This window comes from Columba livia, chromosome 3 (genome assembly GCF_036013475.1).
Source record: "Columba livia isolate bColLiv1 breed racing homer chromosome 3, bColLiv1.pat.W.v2, whole genome shotgun sequence".
Classification (NCBI taxonomy): domain Eukaryota; kingdom Metazoa; phylum Chordata; class Aves; order Columbiformes; family Columbidae; genus Columba; species Columba livia.
This window is the reverse complement of record NC_088604.1, coordinates 36,578,968-36,598,011: the sequence shown is the minus strand read 5'-3', so window position 1 is coordinate 36,598,011 and position 19,044 is coordinate 36,578,968. Positions and strand designations below refer to the sequence as shown.

The window sequence follows — 19,044 nt, the reverse complement described above, 5'->3', positions numbered from 1 at the left end:
CTTTTAAGCCTCAGCAGGTCTCAATTTGTTGCTTTGCAAGAAAAGATAATAATTGTAACCGAGATGTCAGTTCAAATAGAAAGGACTGTACTGTGTCATAGAACCTACACTTGCTTTTACAGTGGGCTTGCCAGCCTGGGCTGCTCTGAAAGCATGTGCAGAGCTGCAGCCTGCTTCCCTGCGAGATGCTTTTCTTGTTAGATACGTGAATATGTGCATGCCGAGAAACAAACACCATATTTTTCCTCTTTTTTTGTATTTTTTTTTTTTTTTACGAAACCTTATCTTTAAGCATTTTTTCTGTATCTTGCGTCTTTCTCCATGCGTTGAAATGTGTTACTCGTGCATCTGCTGTAGCAGCTGCATCCCGAAGCGCTGTCAGACAGATGCACATCACACGGGCGGTCTCTTGTTCTGCAGCTGGCAGAGCGGGGTGTGCGTCACTCACATGACAGTACTTACTGTTAACATTACACTCCAATGGATAGTTCTGACTTATTTTTGGACTGAAATAACTACATAAATTAATCCGATTTAAATTTTATAGTGTACAGCCTATAATGTTTTGTGGCTTGAAATTGATGCTGTGTTCCTTTCTCGAATCTTCTCACGACTGTGCTATGATAGCCAAAAAATAACTACAACATCTGCTAGGTAGCCAAAGAGTTGGCGAACTTGTTAGCTTGTGTCACCCTGTGCGACTTGTAATAACCTGATGCAGTTGGTGGCTTTCCTGGACATAGCATGACCTCATGGAGAAGATAAAAATACATAGCGTTACCTTTTGATGGTTACCTGCAGGTAGAATTACCAGCGAGTTCAGTGCCAGTAATGTCAGTAGAATGTTCTTGTGTCTGACACCACTGCAATCTGGGATTCCTCTTGCAACCTGGTGTAGCCTCTTGCAGAGGACACTATAAAGGAGAAAAGTGCTTTAAGTAAAGAAATGAAAGATGAGGAAGACTCAGATGAAAGAAGATTCTTGTATCTTATTCTATGCCCTTAAATCCAGGAATATCTTCTCAGTCAGGACAATGCATCCAGAAACATTTTACTAATCTACAGAAAGAATAGAGGGAAGGGGAGAAGGAGGGGAGTGAAATGCTTTCGACATGACTCTGTTTACACTTCAGCCCCTACTTTCCATTGTCATTTGAATGTCATCCTGCTTGGACAGATTTCTGAAGTATGCTCTCAATACTTATTCAAAGGTCCTTACAAATGTTCTAACAAAATTCTTTCTGGAGCAGCCACCCTGCCTTTATTTTCCTCTGCCGGGGAATTTATTCCATGGAGACCCCTCTCCCCAGCTTGCAAGGAAGGTCATTTAACCACATTGGGCTGGGCTGCAACTCTTTAGAAAGTCAATACAAAATCTTGCTTCATTTAACACGAATCTATTAGGTCAGTGTAAACTGAAGAAAGAGAGAGAAAGAGAGGGGCGATGCTTCCAGATAGCTTTCCTCCTGCACTCTTAATTTTCCTTTTGCATGCTCGTCTCTCATGATTGGCTGTTTCTGAGGCTAGCAATTTTGATAAGATGTATTTTATGATTTAGCAGTTTACATGGTGTTTTATAAAACGACACGCTGCACAATACATCAGGAAGGAAGCATCCCCATTTATTTTGCTTTGCTGTTTTATGGCTTTGCACTGTTAGGGGCATCTTTTTCCAGGTAGCTGGCTCACGAAGAGAAATGATTGCCTGCTGTAAATACCACACCTTATGAAAAGTACTGTAAATATTAACACCTCCCATGCCCAAGGACTGTCGTTTTCACTGAGGTGGAGGAATTCGTGTGCTGACAGGTGTTACTTATTAAGAAACAGCAGATAGACATAATCACCCAGCCTGGTGCGTTTGTTCAGAGCTTGGGGAATGGAAGCAGAGAGGGAATTAATTGGCAATGTCAGGATCAGAGAATTCCCAGTTTTAGGGGAAAATGCATAAGATGAAATTTAAACAGTTAAAATAATAATATAAGTAATAATATAAAATAATAATATAATCTAATACATGTGAAATACGTAGACATAGGCAATTAAATATAATTTTTGGACTAATTTGGGTATCTTGACTAATATACACTGCAGGATTTTTTTTTTGCTTGACTTGGAGTACTTGCGGTCATATTTGACAAGCGTTTCCCTGAGTTGCTAGCTTCATGTAGACCCATATGGTCATGTACCCACTTCTGTGAATATGGAGATATTGTGGTAGACTTAGATTTACATTATTTTTCAGTACTCTGCTCTAATTTTTACATTATGAATTTTATAATAGGTGGATGAAATGCTTTAAAATAATTCCAGAAGACAACTCCTTATACTTACTAGTGCCAAGTTTGATTAAAAGAAGACATCTTTTTCATGTACTTCTTTGTTGATGTTTTCTTCATGTTTTTTGAGAGATTGACTTTAACAGGAGAATATTTTTCTGCTCATCTCAGAAAAGTAGATAAGAAATGTAATTAAATTCAGTCTGAATGGGTCTGAATGTATAGCTGCATGTCTCATAAAATAAATGAAGAATAAAATGAAGAAGAGTAGTATAAGATACTATATTGATTTTCCTTCTATATTAAATAAAAAATGAAATGAGAATTACACTTTTCTGTATTTTGTTTTATATTCTTCTGTATTGGTGGAATTAAAGGCCCATTTACAAATACTGTTCAAAGTTAAAATTTTGTTTGCTTTGCACTGTAGGATGTGCTACACACTTTCACATCAAAGAGATTTTCATATAAAGAAGATAATTTCTCAGCTTTGTACATGTCAAAGAGGCAATCTAATTAAATAGACTGTTTTCCAAACCGAATGCTCTTGAATAATTTTATGTAATGATAATATATGGCTTATTTCAGGTTAAAATCAAACAGTTTTCAGAAAATACTCTTACAGGTTCTCACTGCTTAGTGAAGCCTTACTGAGTTACATGTTCCATGACTTCTACTAAATGCAGACATTTAATTTACTCATTCATACAAAATTGAGTACTTATGATTGAAATGAAACTATATATGTTGGAAACATGTTTGCATAGAGTTAATTTATTATTAAATTGTTTTATCCTGAAGTATTTAATCACCTGTTTATATGAAAACTATTGTTGTATTTGCAGAGGTCTTTTTATTACTATCCATGACCGGGGACACATTGCTACAATGCTTCAATCCTGGCCAGAAAGTGTTATAAAGGTAAGTTCAGTTTTAGTTGCGTGACAAAGCTGACACTAGTTTGCACCTGAAGTGACATGCTTAAGATACTTTTATAAGCTTTTTATTGATTAGATTTCAGTGATTTCATAGCTCATTTTAAAAACAGAAACAGTGACATTACAGCCAAAGTGTGAGACTTTTAAACTCTAACTTGTTTAGCTACAGGTATCCTTTACTGATTAATAGGTCAATTATGTTCAATGTTATGTATCAAAAAAACCCCGAACTCTTTTTCTGCGTTCCAGGGAATCACAGAGTGGTTGAGGTAGGAAGGCACCTCAGGGGATCATCTTGTCCATCCTCCTGCTCCAGCAGGGTCAGCCAGGACAGATCACTCAGTGCCACATTCAGCCTGTGGGTTTTGAGCATCCCTGAGGGTGGAGACTCCACAAGATCTCCTGGCAGCCTGTTCTAGTGTTTGGGTTAATAGTTCTCCACATATGATACCTGATGAGCTCTCTCACAAAAAATATTAAATTTACAATTGAAGCGGCTTGTCACAGAGGGAATAAGGGAATAGGGAAAGGGAATAATAATAAGGGAATAAGTGTGTTGCCAGCTGCTTGCCGTGCTGAGCGCTTCTGCCCTTTCCTATGAAAAATCTTCCTTTTTAGCACAGACAGTTTTGTTAGGTTTACCGAGATATTATATTTCTAGCAATGAAAACTCATACTTCCTCATATGTATAAGTATGATGGAGTGTGTTATTTGCTCAAGGGAAGAAGAAATACGTCTTTGAAGGGTTTGAAGAACCAGGTGGCTGTAGACAGCCCTGTCAGAGGCCGGCAGGACAGGCTGGCCCTGGTTCTGCTGAAAACAGCCGTGACAAAACCCAGGAGGCCGCGGTTCTTCTTTTTTTTGTGGATGACTTCCTTTCCCTTCATATTCTGTTTTCATACTATTGACAGAAAAACATAAGAGGGAACAATGCCAGTTCCCTTGTAATATAATACTAAATACTTGTGTATTCTTAAATGTTTTATGTGGAAGTCCCATTTACAGTGAAGCAAGCAAACCACGGTGAAATACAATAAAACAATTCTGACCCTTTGTTGTACTATGGACTTGTTTGTACCTGTTACAATTTTTATATGAAAATTTTAAAAACTATGGTAAGAAGATAATGGAATACTTAGTATGTACAAGCAAATAAGTGATTTTTACAGTGCTTTTATTTCTTCCTTCAGGCTATTGTGGTGACAGATGGAGAACGCATTCTTGGTCTTGGAGACCTTGGCTGTTATGGAATGGGCATTCCGGTTGGTAAACTGGCGCTTTATACGGCATGCGGAGGAGTAAAACCTCACCAGTGTCTACCAGTGATGTTGGATGTGGGAACAGATAATGAGGTAAATCCTTTTCTGAGGTGTGGTGGGTATGATGAGCTGTTTGAGGGGAACTATTTAAAACTGAATTGTAAAAAAGTTGTTTTTCTTTCTTGTGATACTGGCTTTAGTTATTTGCAAAAAAATCCTGTGATAAAATCTCATCCTGATACACAGTGTAGGTATACTCATCCTAATGCACAGTGTAGTCTGTTTTGTAATGCTCAAGTAATTAAGGATGCTGTTTTCTGTAAAAACATGCTGCACACACTGTAGGTCTTAGAAAGGGGTATGGAAAATTAGATCTCAAGAAGAGGGGGATGATAGAGTTAAAATATAATTTAAGGCAGCATTCTTTCTCCCCTTCTACTGCACAATTCCACTGCAGTGATTTCAGATGTGAATTCTGACTGTGCCCCTTGTTTTGGTGAACAGTGTGAAGCTACAGCCTGATCTGTGCTGGGAATACGTCTACGTACTTCGGTTGTACATTGACTTAAGCCATAGAAAGTACTGTGGTACTGTGAATTTTCCCCAAATGAGGTCCTAGTGCTTCAAATAAATGGACCTAACCCTCTTTAACTTGGCTTCCCATTTGTGTGAAGTGCAGAGATATAAAATTGCTGAAAATTGGCTTTGTTATTTCCAGGGCTCCTGGGATTACTAGTTAATTATTTGGCCTCTGTTCTTTTTTTCCCTTTCTGAAAAATTCCGGATTTAGTGACTCTGAATGATGTAAAATTAAATTTCACCAGCAATATCATTATGCTTTAGCAGAAATAAACAAATGTTACACCATAAATGATGCAAGTGTTAAACTTTATGCATGATAAATGTATAAGAAATTTACATGTATTATAGCTAAATAAAGCATTATTGTACTGGTAAATTTAGCTGGAACTTCTAGATTGTTGGGTTGGGTGTGTGCATCTCCAGCTTTATACACACACCTCCACCCCTGCCCCACTGGGATAATTTGGACAATACATCATGAAAACTTTATTAAATTGAGAAATAGCCTGCTCCCCTCTCTCTCTCCATCGCCCCAGAACCCCCTTCTGAAGTGGACAGACTTACTTGTGAGATGTGGCTGTGCACTGTAGCACAAAGCCATATCTAATCACATACAAATCTCATTAGCTGTAAAATGTTTTTATTCCTGGTCTGAGCAGCTGGGTCAGTTACCTAATCTATTACTGAATGTTTCTAGGCAGTTAATGGCATCAGCTACTTCTGGTACTGCAGTAGGCTTTACATTTTGCTTTTATGCTTGAGTTTCATTGTAATGTTTAATTTTTCATAGCGTATTATTTTATTGAAAGATATCAAACGTGTATGTATATACACACACAAATACTTTCATGTCACTGGTTTTGTAACAAAACAGTGAGTTCAATGTGTATGAAAGATTAGCAAACCTAAAGTATTACAAGATGCATAAAAATTGTGTGAGCTGGGGTTTGTTGATGCTCTGAAATATTCACCTTCTGATCAGGAGGATGCGTTTTGTTGTTTCACTTGGGAATGTGGTTTCAGGACCATGTTATAAGCTGCTTCAGTTTAGTCGTGCAGTGCCGTGAGAGGCTGAGCGTGCTTCAGTCTCCAGCCAGCACAGCACGGTGGCTGGTAGTGCAGGACAGGATTGTCTGTCAGGGTGCTTTTCATTCCTGCCCAGCTGTCTGTCAAGCTCAGACATGCACACACTGCCTAACAGTGTAAAATCTCCAGCTAAATTTACTGGTACGAGACCTTAAACTAAGTTTGAATGAATGGGATGTTGGGCAAAAAGTTATTTTTGTTGATTTTTTTTTTTTCCAGTGCTCTAGCAGATTGCAAGGAATTATATTAGCTTACGGATCAGTGCTGTTTATACTCATTTGGGTTTTTGTGGGATTGAGGAGAAGTCAGCTGCATGAGAGAAATCTAGGCTGTGAATCACGGTTGGGTTATGGTCAACTCTAGAGGCAGCACAATTGCTCTTTCAGGGATGTACTAGACTACACTTCAAAATGTAGATGTTTCATGGCTTTTTCCAGTGGGGACTGGTTGCTCTGATGTTTAAACATTTGTCTAACAGCTGTACCTGGGACTGAAAACTTTGAATTCTGCTGTAGGATTATGAATAGGTGGAACCCTGTTGGCGTACCCCTTGACTGAAGAGACTGCATGGGCCTGATAATATTAATTAGTGGGAGTTTGGGTGCTGTTACCTGGCTACTTTAGTCAAAGTTGGGTATTCTGGGGCTCCAGCTCCCTTTATTTCTTCTCTCTAATGCCTTCCCTTTCCCCCAGTAGCACAGCCCTGTTTCCTGCCTGATGCTGGTGTTTGTGTGACAAGGTGGTGAGCCATGCAGAGAACTGAAGTGACCAGAAAGCGATCACTTTTTGCTGGCTAAGCTGGTTATATTAGGTCAAGCTGCTCTGGAATTGCACTGCAATTCCTTATCTTAAAATCTAAACCTCTTGGACAAATAACTGCATTTTTATGCTATATTTTCTTACTGTAGCCAGGATTTTCCGTAATAAGACACAATAGAAATCTCTCTCATAACTTGAACATATATAAATAATAATTATGCTGAACATGTTTTTTGAAACGTGCAGATGTTTTCCATTTAGATTAGTTTCTTTTCCCATTCTGTGGGGGCCTCACTGCTTTAAAATAAGTTTTAAAATATGTATTTTTGGCAACTATAATGCGGCTGTGCACAACCTGCAAATTCTCCAGAAAGATTAAATCTTACTCTAAAGCAGATTGCAAGAAAAAATTCACAAGTTCTCATCCTGTATTGTTCTGTTATATATACAGGACCCAAAACAATAACACAGAAGAGCAAGTCAGTTTCTGGTGATTATTAGAAGCCAGATTACTCTTAGTTTTAGCAGAGGCATTTTTAGCTGTGGTGTTATCCTGCTACTCATTAAACCAAGGAGAAAGAAGAGAAGCAAATAAAGCATTTTTATACAATTGCCTAGATAATAAGCAAGAGAAATGGAAACTGCTTACTTATGGGTAAAACTTGACCTAGCAGGAAGACTTGTGTGACCAAACTCATAATTGATTGTGTGTAATCAGTGTGGGACTGAGTGTCCAAAAGAAATGGTGTTGACTACTGCCAGAAATAATATGCCTGTTTTGCAAGTCACTGATAAATTGGAGGCAAGTAATTGCTGATAGGACATTTTTATCCAAAGCATTTTAAACATTATTTGGAGTACTATTAGTTATTTACTACAGACTGTGACAATCTCACTAAAAGTTGTGCCGTACCGAGTAGCCATGTATTTTTCAGGTGTGAGGATGGTGCTTCTTAGGTGGGATTTTGATCCAAGTAAAATATACGTGGGCACTAGTCAAGTGAAAGTGTTGTTGAACATATGAAGAATATGAAAGTGTTTTTGAAAATCCTGAGGTGATGTGTTCTCTGGATTCTGAGTATACATCTAACATTATTGATGTTTAATATTTGTCGCCTTGAAATGGTTAAAGAAACAGATTGCAGAAGAAAAATAAATGGTTGTCAAAGTACAAGCAACTGCAACTTAATGGAGACCTACCTGAAACACATGTACTCAGCACTGTGAGTGGGATGGTTTAAGGATGATAGAAACAATCAAGCTGAATCAAGGCAAAAACTTTTAAACATTAAAATGTGAATGATGATTGTTTGCTACTGAAAGCATGTTGTTAAACTCTTACAAAATAAACAGTGTGGAGTCAAGCCTATTGGTTAAAAATCAGCGTGGCTTACAGGGATGTGAAAACCAACTGTTAAAAAAACCCAAAAAACAACACCCCTCCCCCCCCCAAAAAAAAAAAAAAAGCAGCAAATGCCAATAATAGAAACCAAGTTCAAAAACTGGGTTTACAGGCAATAAAAAAGCAAAGGCACTGAAGAAAAGAAACTTAATCCATATTAATGACGAACAGTCAGAATGAGATTTTCTTTTGTTCCTGATGCTTTGCCTTAAGAGTGGTACTTGTGCAAGTATTAGATTGTCAGTATAAATCTCAGTTTTATTTATCTTGGTGAGAAATCTTATTTTCTATTTTATTAACAGCAAATGAAGATGTTAAGCAAAAGCTTTAAAAAATTGTCAAGATACTTAAATCAGAATGTGCAAATAATGCTTTGGCCTGTTTAAAAAAACCCCACAGAAGTCTGGTAAAAGCTTTCTGGACCATGCTCAGCTGTCTGGTGAAGAAGTACTGGGTTTTTTTAGTTATCTCTGGGATGAACTGAGAAGTTCGGGAAGACTTGGACTAAAGTTAAGGCTCTTATTTGGATACAATGATCCTGGTTACTGTAACCTGAGATAAAGAATTGAGTAAAATCAGAAATATTGTCTAATCGGGAGCTAAATGTGAAATAACTATTACTGATTAGCTTGGTCTTATTAAAAATAAACTTAATCTGATGTTAAAGTGAGTTTACAGATTTTTGGTTGATCCTTATTTTTTACCTTCAGTAACACATTTGAATTCATACTGTTTTTTTTAAGAAGCTGGACCAATGGAAAAACAAAGCAGGTCTCCAATGTTACTGGATTTCTGTGAGGAATAATAAAATAGTTGTGGTTTTATGGTATTTCAGGTTTGTTGTTTGTTGTTTTTTTTTTCAGCTCTGCAATGTTTAATATCTTTAACAATGACTTAGAGGCAGTGTTTTTAATGTCCAAGGGTCATAAGATGAGAAATGGTTAAACTAAAGTACTATTATCTAGCCAGAGCAGGAGTGAATTCTAGGGAGACTAATGGTTTGTGTTATATAGAAGTCAAATCAGTGGTGAAAGGGTTTCTTCTGACTATAAAAATCTTAATCTAATAATGGATGCTTAACAGAGGAATGAGAACTATGTTTATTTGGTACCTTACAAGAGAAGCTCTAACCAGTTCAGGTCTGGTGGAGTGATCTTGGACTGGTGGCATGTGTAAATTCAGAGCTGGCAATGGCCAGTTGTGGAAGCTTTGGAAGGATTAATTGTGTGTTAGCATTTAAACATAAACCATTTGCCATAGATTTCAGCTTAGGTAGAAAGCATTCAACTCTTTATAATAGTACTTTCACACAATGTGGAAAAGCTGAGACAGCTGATGTTGGAAGAGCTTTTTATTTACCTTGACAGTTTCCAGCAGAAGGCATCTAGGTGTCCTGAGTGCCAGGGCAGTGGCTACGCACCAGCCGTCAGGATTGCTCAGGTGTCAGAACTCACTCCACCTGCAGCTGGGGTGGCTGCAGAGAAGCTGGACCTGCAAACCTTCTCCAGTCCTGGGTAGACAGTTAGACAGTTGGCTGGTTGTGCACCATTAATGTAGAGGTGAATCCTGGTGGTCAGTTCACTTTTTGCAAACGTGTCTCTGAAGCCGTTCTTTATTCGTATAACTGGCAAATACAAGCATTTAAATAATGAAAGGTGCACAAGACAGAGAAATGCTGGGCAGCTTCTAGGGCAGGTGCCCCTTCATCTGCCACACTTCAGGGCAGACTTGTGGGTGGCTGTTTCAGGTTATTTTGTGCATGCTTGCTTTGGAATATTCTTGTCCCTTAACTTACTACAAGTATTTAAATGCAGGAGTGTGACAGTTCTCACAGTTGACTTAAATAGGTCAATGAGCATGACTAGGCCGGCAATCCTGACTCTTCTGGAGGAATGACAGGCATCTGTGGTAGAAGACTGAATCCAGAAAAGCTGAGGTGCAAATTCAAGCTCAGTTCTTCAACTCACGCTTGTTAGCTTTCTGCATTTCCCTAAATTACTCCCACTTGTCATAAGAACTGGTACCAGCCTTCCAAGATTCATGTTCTTGAAAAATGTCTACCTATGAATGTGCAAGTGGGAACTATTGAGAAAACAGAAACAAATCTGCTTTTATTTTTCATATTCTAACCAAAGTAGAAACTTAGAAGAAATCTGAGTATGGAGGAAATCTGCAGTGTCATATTTTATCAATCTAAAGATGTAAATATATCAAACAAATTATGTAAATTGTGTGCAGCCGTAGGGATTTCTAAATAAAAGACTGTCACATTTGGCGTTCATATGTAGATGAGTGACATTTTTGCATATTTTTTTTGTGTAGTAAATGTATTATAGAATGGTTATACTCTTGCAATTTAAGAAGGTCTTTTTGCCTTCCCCTTGAATTATAGTTGTTAGAAGTAGAGACAGCATGGCAGTGATACTTTCACTATAAACCACAGGAGCATTTCCTGAATTCTATGGCTAGAGGATGCTCCTGTCTATATAAACAGGATTTATTTTTGCATATGAGACTCTCATTTCTAGTTTATATTCTCCAGTGTGTTCCCTAGTATTTTTGAGTATTTCTGAAGTAGAAATGACATTAAGTGTAATAAAAACATAAGGTTTCTAGGTACACAGCTTTTTATTTAGCTATGTTAAAGTGTCACTGATCAAATAACCTGGTTGACCGAGTGAAGCTTTTTTCTCTGTTCCACAGAACAGCCAGGCCAGGGGAGGTGATCAAAGTAATGCTGTGGCCCAATGGTGCTAAATTCCAGGCATTAAAATTTATAAAACTATTGACAGAGTAAATCTGTGGGGTTTTTTATCATTTGGCTATTCCCTGTCTCTACCATTCTGGTAGGAGATAATTGCACTCTCCTTCACCAATTAAATTCTGTTTTACAAATGGATTTTTTTCCCCCTTAGATCTTGCTGTTAGATCCTTCCCTGGTAGCACACTGCCAGCACTTGAACAAAGTAGAAAATACATGAATATTCCTTTTGCCTCCCCTTTCCCTGCTTCTAGTTGGCAAGAAAATATTGTGGTAGGGTATTACTTTTCCTAGAGTCAATGTCATGAGTAATTTTTTTATTTTCTCTTTTCAGTGTTCGGAAGTACTGAAAAGTAAAGTAATTTCTGCACGACAATTCTGTCTATCCCATTGTGCAGAAGAAAAAAACCATTCTTTTTTGGATTTGCTGGATTTGGATGTCTCCTTTTAAATCTCTTCACTTATTTGATGTAGAGTGAATATTCATTAGAGGAGGGAACAGAGGGGTACAATCTGTTTTTGTAGATGCGTCTTCTAAATTGTGAGAGTTTAGAGTCATCTTTCCAATGTGTTTCAGAGGATTCAACCTCTAAAATAAATACGTCATCATCCATTGCTCCTAAACATACTTTGTTTAAACAACAGAAACACCTGAAGTGGTGCCACTGTGCATATTACACTTGCAGACCTAAAGAATGAGCTGGGGAATGGATGGTGCTTGTGAGAGCCCCCATGTCCCCTCAGTGCAGGGGCTGTTGGGTGACATGCTTGAGTGGATCACAGGCATCCAACAGCTGATGTTTTTCAATAATTTTTTGAGAGCTTTCTGTTTCTTGCTCTTTAATGCTTCTAGTGAATAGTTAAAATATTCCTGGTAATACACTCACAACATGAAAGTTTCAAAAGTTATTTTGACTCACTATGTTAACTCAGACACGTCGAGAATTTGTAAACGTAATAATAAAATTAGATTTACCAGTTGAATATGTTACTGTAGTACTCTGCTGATTTGTTGTTGACACATTTCAAACTCAGTCTTTTGATGAAGTTGTAGTTTGCTTTTTCTGTCCAAAACTATTATTTTACATTAGTCTGTCCTGCAAATTCCTAGATTTCTGTTTCTCAGATATTGAGTCTTGTAAGCTCGCCAGGTTGGATTGTCAGTAGAGCACATAAAAAGTAATAAAACAGACAAAGAAGAGTAAATGAAATCACAGGCTTTAAGCAATGGACAGTAAATTATATTAAATAAGCTTGCTTCAAGGGAAACTTGAAATAAATTGAAAAGTCAGGGTTTATGTAGGTGACCTTGTGGTGTGTTGTATAGCCAAAGCAATAGCTCGACAAGCCTAGTCTGCTCTTAGAAGGAAATATTGATCAAAATTGTTAAATTTTGTCAGAATGAGAGGATAGTTTGCACAGGTTTTTATACATGCTATTGAAGGTACAGTTATTTTAAAATGAGTGTAATGGGGTGACAAATCTATTTATTTATTTATTTAGCATGAAGCATTTGGTTTTCAATTTAAAAGTTCAATTGCCAAAGTTGCTCCAGATTCTGGGTAATAGTTTTTAGGAGGCATATTCAGTGAAGGACACAGTTAATCATGCAGTCATGAAGTATGTAGATACTGGAAATGTAATCAATGAAAAAACGAAGGAAAACATTTATATTTAAATATTCAAAGAGATTGGCATTGTTGTTATTATTACAGAGGAGTGTTTGTTGTTATTTTTATTATTATAGAGGAGTTTTTGCTATTTATTAGTGCTTTACCTGTTGCACATTAGAAGCCTATCCTTGGTAAATGCTAACATCCCTCAGGTCTTCTTTAGGCTTTTATACGTATCGTCATCTTTGTATTTTCTTCATGTGTATTAAAATTTCATGTTTCCTTTTGTAAACCATATGTTACTACTGCTGTTTTTGTCTCATTAATATTTTCATAGCCTGAATAGTTTTCTGTTTGTTGCAGACATGAGGTGAGTACTTCACAGGATATGATAAACTTTGTTACTTTTTCCTTAGAGTAATAAGTCAAACATTTCCCTTCTGTGACAATCCACTACAAACTTGAGCCCAAACCTTCTGTACTTCAAGGATTCACAACCATGGGATGTTTTAAAACCACTGATAAATAGCATTATAGACTGGTTTTGGGTTTTACTTATATATTTGGTGGAGGGGATTTACTTTTTAAATCCTAAAGCTGATTCCAATTCTTTGTTTGGATGTCCCATGCCTCAGTACTTTTACTCTGTGGATCAGGAGTTTCCACCTGGTTGTGTTTCCTATGAAGCTTTGTGGTTCCCTTGTTGCTGAGCTGGTGAGGTGCGCCCTGAAATGTGTGGACTGGCTCGGAGATGTAGCTACAGATTACTATAATGAGGAAGAGGAAGCATGATCATATTTAACAACAATAACAGGTTTTCCACCAATTTTAACTTGAAATTGAATATTTCAAAATACAGGTTTTGCTGTCAATTAAAGTAATAAAAACAAAACAAAAGCCACCAAACAAAACCAACCAAACTAACAAAACAAACCACAAAAATGCAAATAATCATCAGAATGTTGCCTCATTTCTAGATAATAAATAGAGCTGTGTGACATTTTTGTTGACTATTGCTGAAGCTGCTATTAGTTAATATTTAAATTCTTACTACAATGGTAGTGAAAGGTATGGTTCAGTGAATACTTATCCGAGGTCATCTTCCGTAGCACTTTATTTCAGTGATATAGATGTGCAATAAATAATAATTTTTATGTACTTTTCTGAATCTTGTGGAAAAAAATAAACTTGAATTTTAATATATCAGATTATTTTATTCCAGTATAGGCATTTTAATTATTACAAATAATAAATCAGAACAATAAGTCTCCAAAGATCTGTCTAATCAGACCTTAGTCAAATTCTTTATAATATTTGATCCCATTATATCGCGTCCCACAAAGTTAGGTAGGATTTCTTGAGTAAGTTGCTATTTATAACGTGATGAGAAAAGGAATAAAGTAATATAGAATTCTGCCATATTTATTTTTATTTCAATACTCATAGTAAATGCTAGTTATTCACATCTCAGTCTAGCCGTAGGTGCATATTCAGACTTGGCTTTTATTTATGTGGACATGTTTGTGCACACACAGATATGTCCACTACATCTTGCACAGAATTAATAGATTTGGGCTGTTAAAAAATCCCATATTTTCACAGGGCCCTGTTGTCAACAGAAATGGTAAATTGCTACTGGATAGAGAGGCCTTTATTGCACAGAATATTCTGTATTTTGGAATACTGTGCTTTATTTGGAAACCACATTTCCTGTTTTAATCTTGTTAAATGTGTCGGTCTGCATGGTAGCTTGCATCTGACTTTTGTCTGTGCTTTTTTTCTCTCTTTGTTTCTTTACCTTCTGTCCAGATTTATTCCGGGAGCTATAATCAATTTTTCACAGACTCTCTTTTTTCCCAAATGTATCCAATGTGACGTGTTCAGGCATGCTCACTGACAGCATGCATCAAGCAATGCTCATGGAGAGGAATAGATAGTAATTGTGAGAAAAAAAAAAAAAAGGCATAAAAGCTTGCTAGCCAAACAGTTGCTGTCTTTACTCTTGGGAAAGGAAAAATCTTCATTGTTGGCTTTTCTCTTTGAGCCAGCAAGGGCTCCAAGTCCTGCTGTAGTGGACCTCAGCTTGGAAGGAATGCCAAGGAAACCGATGTTAGCAGTTATCATTATCTGTTAGGTAGCCTTAAAAATACAGCTCAATAACATGCGGAGAGATACCTTGCATCATGATTTTCTTGCAAGAAAACAAATTAATTTGCTGATGGTGTGTTCTACACAATTATTTCCATTGATTTTAATAGTGGATGTTGCTATATTTCAGAATTCACTTCTGCAATTGAAAACCTAAGAATCAAATGTTAATTTTTTACTGATTACTCAAATAGTAAATTTCCTAATTCATACTCTCAAGGATATCCTCAAAACTGCATACAGTTTTAGTCAGGAAGGTTTTTTACTCTCTATAGACTAAAACCCTTGCCTGAAGTGCCTGCAGCATGGGGCTGAGGTGCGGTTCCAAAGAGGGAATCTTGAGACACTGTTCACTCAAGGTAGTGGGGTTTCCATTGTGTTTCAGTCTTTTCAAGACTGCCTTTTAAAGAATATTTGTCTTTAATTTTGTCCGTAGTCTTCTGCAATTTTTTAAAATGACTGTTTCTTCTGTATTTTCTGCCTTGCTATGCATTACCTTGCTATGCATTCTATTAAACATTCAGTAGAAGACTATGTCAATGGCTTGTGCTGTCTAATGAATGCATTTTACTAATCATGTGTTAAAAGAGCTGATCTACAAAACATTGCCTGCCCCTTTTATGAAATAATTGTGTATAAAGGGGAACAGCATTTCCCACCGTATTTAGAGCTATTAACTATTTTGATTTATTTGCAAATGTAGCAGATTGTTTCCCGTTCTTTACTATGGTGTTCCCAGGGGAATGCACTACATCACCTCCTTTCTTTTCATTTAGATACTTTTCTCGTATTTTCTTAGGCATAGTTCAACAGCTATGAGCACCAGAAGTTGTACCAATAAAACTCAAATATAAATGGCTTTGGCTTTTAAACATGTGTTATCTTTAAATATTTTCATCAGCCAGTTTCTTTCATAGTATGTACACTCTTTTTATCCTTGAGAAATGCCATCCTACTGCTTAGTGCATGAGAAGACCTCAGCAATTGTCTGTTACTTTTGATCCATTGTCATTCTTAAGACTTTGCCATTTTGGATGGGAATATTTGATATTCTTTTTTTGAGACTGTTCATTTATTTTTATGAAATACGCTATTTATTAATCTTCTTTTGTGAAATATTCTGTTTCATTAGACCATGGAAAATGTGACGAAGCCAGATGGTGCTTCAGATTTTCACATTTACTAAACAGCATATTGACAATGATTTTGAAGACCCAAGAAGTTGAAGATGGGAGGGATTTAGCAGCAAGGACATACATAGTGACACAAGATTTAAATCTCAGTTTCAGCTGACATTATAAAGAATGAGCTGTGTACCGATGTTACCGGCAATTGTGTCAGTCCATTTAATTTCTTCTTACTTCACTTTTCAGCACAAGAGGATCTGTAAAAGGAGGCAGAAATGAATATCTGGAAATGCTTATTTTGGATAGCATGCATGGATATCCATAGACCAAACTGATGGCAGACTTTATTTCAAGATATGTTAGACATTTCCAACTCAGAAGACAGCAACAGATAGTGTTTGTTTTGCTTGGCTTCCATTCTTAATGAAATAGTAACTGCTAGCTATCTGCCTCCTCAGTGATTTGACAGGCAATGGAGGAGACAAGAAAGGGAATGAGCCGTAAATGTAACTATTACCACAAAATGTGGAATAAGATGCATCATTTGTGCTCCCACAGAAGTGTGCCTAGTGTCTAGGACAAAATGTGTCACCTGTCGACCGTAAATGTGCTTTTACAAATGTTGGCCTTGCAGTAGCTGGTCTGCTTTGTGGACAAAACTACTTTTCCCTCTTTTTCCCTCTGGTTCTAGGACACATATATAGTCAACATCTGAGATGCCAGCACTGAAATAGTATCACCAGACTTGTTTAATAATTCCCAGTCAGTCAAAGGGACATTGTTGATGTGATTTGTTTATGTAGGAAGAGGCCCAACCCATTTGGCTCTAGTAAAGAAAATGGCTGAGTGTCAGCACAGGAGACAGGGATGTCATGGTCAAAAATATTTTGATGAGGGACCATGTGGGAGTAGCTTATGGAAGTAAATGAAGTAAATAGACATAGTTTTAATAGAACTGAGAAGAGGCTGTAACAAGTAATGGAGATTTATAGTTATATGTGAATGAAAAAAAGCATCAAACTTTATATCAACCAAAGTGTTTATATGGTCTACAAAACTCTATATCAACAGAACTATTGATAGAGAAATGAGATGTACTGATAACATAGAAAAAGATTTTCAGTTTTGTAAAAGGTGTATCTATTGATATGTTAAAGTTCTGCTTGATTAGTTATGTGATGGACTAAAGGTACCTTGTGTGTTGTCAAAATGTGTGAGCTGATACAATATTAGCAAAATCCTTTTTATAATGAGGATATTAAAGATGAATGAAAATGAGATCTTCAAGACTTTCTTTTAAAGTTGGTTATCTATGTCGTTTACCAGATGAAGAAAAATCATTAAGAATGTATGTAGCAAAACTTTACTGATGTTGTCTTCAAAAGAAGAAGTCTTTCCTCTTCTCTGATTCAATTTGTTGTTGGTGGTTTGTAGTTTGATTTATTTTTTTTAATTTTTCCAATTTTTTGTCTGGTTTCAATAGCTGGGTGACTCCTTGCATTCCGACATTTCAGCTGCCTGTCCTAAACAAAATTCGGAAACTTAAGTGCATGAAAATAAAAGGAGCAATGTGTGTTTGATGCTTCGCAAAAGTGGTGTAGGAAAGTTTGATGTATTGAAAGTGTTTTAACCACCACAAGCCGCTGTATCTTGTCATACTCCCTTGATTAAGCTGAAGAAGATAATTTATTAAGATAGCTAGGCTCCTAGTAACTTTGCAGGAAAAAAAGAAAAGTATCTCTAGCTTCTATAAAAAGTTTTACGGAAGCTAGACTTGTTTTTAGTGTACTGTGTAGACTACTGTGGGTACTATTCTGGCCACCTTCTGTGATATATATATATTTTTTATTTTATTTTTTTTTTTATAAGCACTTAGGGCTGGACCCTCAAATAGGGTCCATCATATCCTCTTTCATCTTTTTTTGAGAGCAATAAACTTTGAAAATTTGATTGTGGTATAATCTATTTTTATAGCTTCCAGTTCCCATTATTCATCAGCTGTATTTCAAAATGTATCATCAAGGGTATTGTTAAATGTTTTTTGATGTGTGACAGGACATGAGATTTTAGCCATGTAGCTGCTGGGGTTCGTGAAGAAGAAATGGTGGCTGTTAACTGCACAGGGGCTGTTGAAGGTCAGTTGTGTAGAGAGCTTGATGCTCAGTTTGAGCCTTTTCTGGGATTCAGTAAAAGCTTTTATAGAAAGTAGATGTCAAAGTTTTTAGCAGATTTCCTGATAGATGGTCTGAAAAATACATGAATAAAATACAAGAGATTTCTCAGATTTCTTTGCTTTCCAGTTATTATTTGTATGTTAAAATACTGATGATTATATGCAGCATTATCTGTTGAAGTCCTAAATTATGTCAGAGTCTTCAGGACTATTGTTTTTTCAATAGGCAAGTGAATAAGTTTTCCAATAAATGCCACTGGCATGCAGACAACCATTTGTTTTCAGTTTTACTGTACAAAAAGAGTTATGCATCCTAAAATTGTGTCTGATGAAATGTTGCTCCAAAACCATGATTCTGAGTGTCTTCCAAGTTCCAACTCAAATTACAGGCATTTGTGGAACTGGCATCATCCCTATCCTTGCAGACAGATGTTAACATTAGGAGAGTTCTCTGAGACTTTTAAATATAATGCAGAGTATTTATCTTCTTGTTTATTTTATTTTTCTTAAAATACACAATTAAATAGGCCTCTCTAACCTCCTCACTAACTCTGCTAGATACAGTTCTGGCAGTGGATCGTATGATGCATGCTGGCCTGAATTAGTACAGCACTACCACCTTAGACGTTGTGGAGATGCTCTTTTGTTGCAAAATCATCTGTAACCTCCTAAGAAGAGGCAGAAAGCAGTATTCAGTGGGAATAATGGCTTATATCTAAGGAAGAGAAGAAAACTTGTAGGGAGAGAAACAGGCAGTTGTCTGAGTTCTGATAGTGGGGAACTGCACTTTTCAGGGCTTGTCAGAATTGCCCAGAATGGAGTTTTTTCATGGCTGGTTGTGAATTAGGGACTGATGACCCCCTTCTAAGGGCTTCCTCAGCCTGGGGTGTCCTTCAGCCACTCTTGACTTTATCCT

At 36.8% G+C, this 19,044-nt stretch overlaps 1 protein-coding gene across 3 annotated transcripts in view; it reads left to right on the top strand.

Annotated features, from left to right (window-relative positions):
• The window catches only part of ME1 (malic enzyme 1), a 167,842-nt gene that overhangs the window by 67,034 nt on the left and 81,764 nt on the right, over positions 1–19,044 (top strand). For all 3 annotated transcript variants that reach the window (XM_065055293.1, XM_065055291.1, NM_001282816.1), the window contains 2 exon segments: positions 3,125–3,200; positions 4,409–4,570. In XM_065055293.1, coding sequence (XP_064911365.1) covers positions 3,125–3,200; positions 4,409–4,570 — 238 coding nt within the window.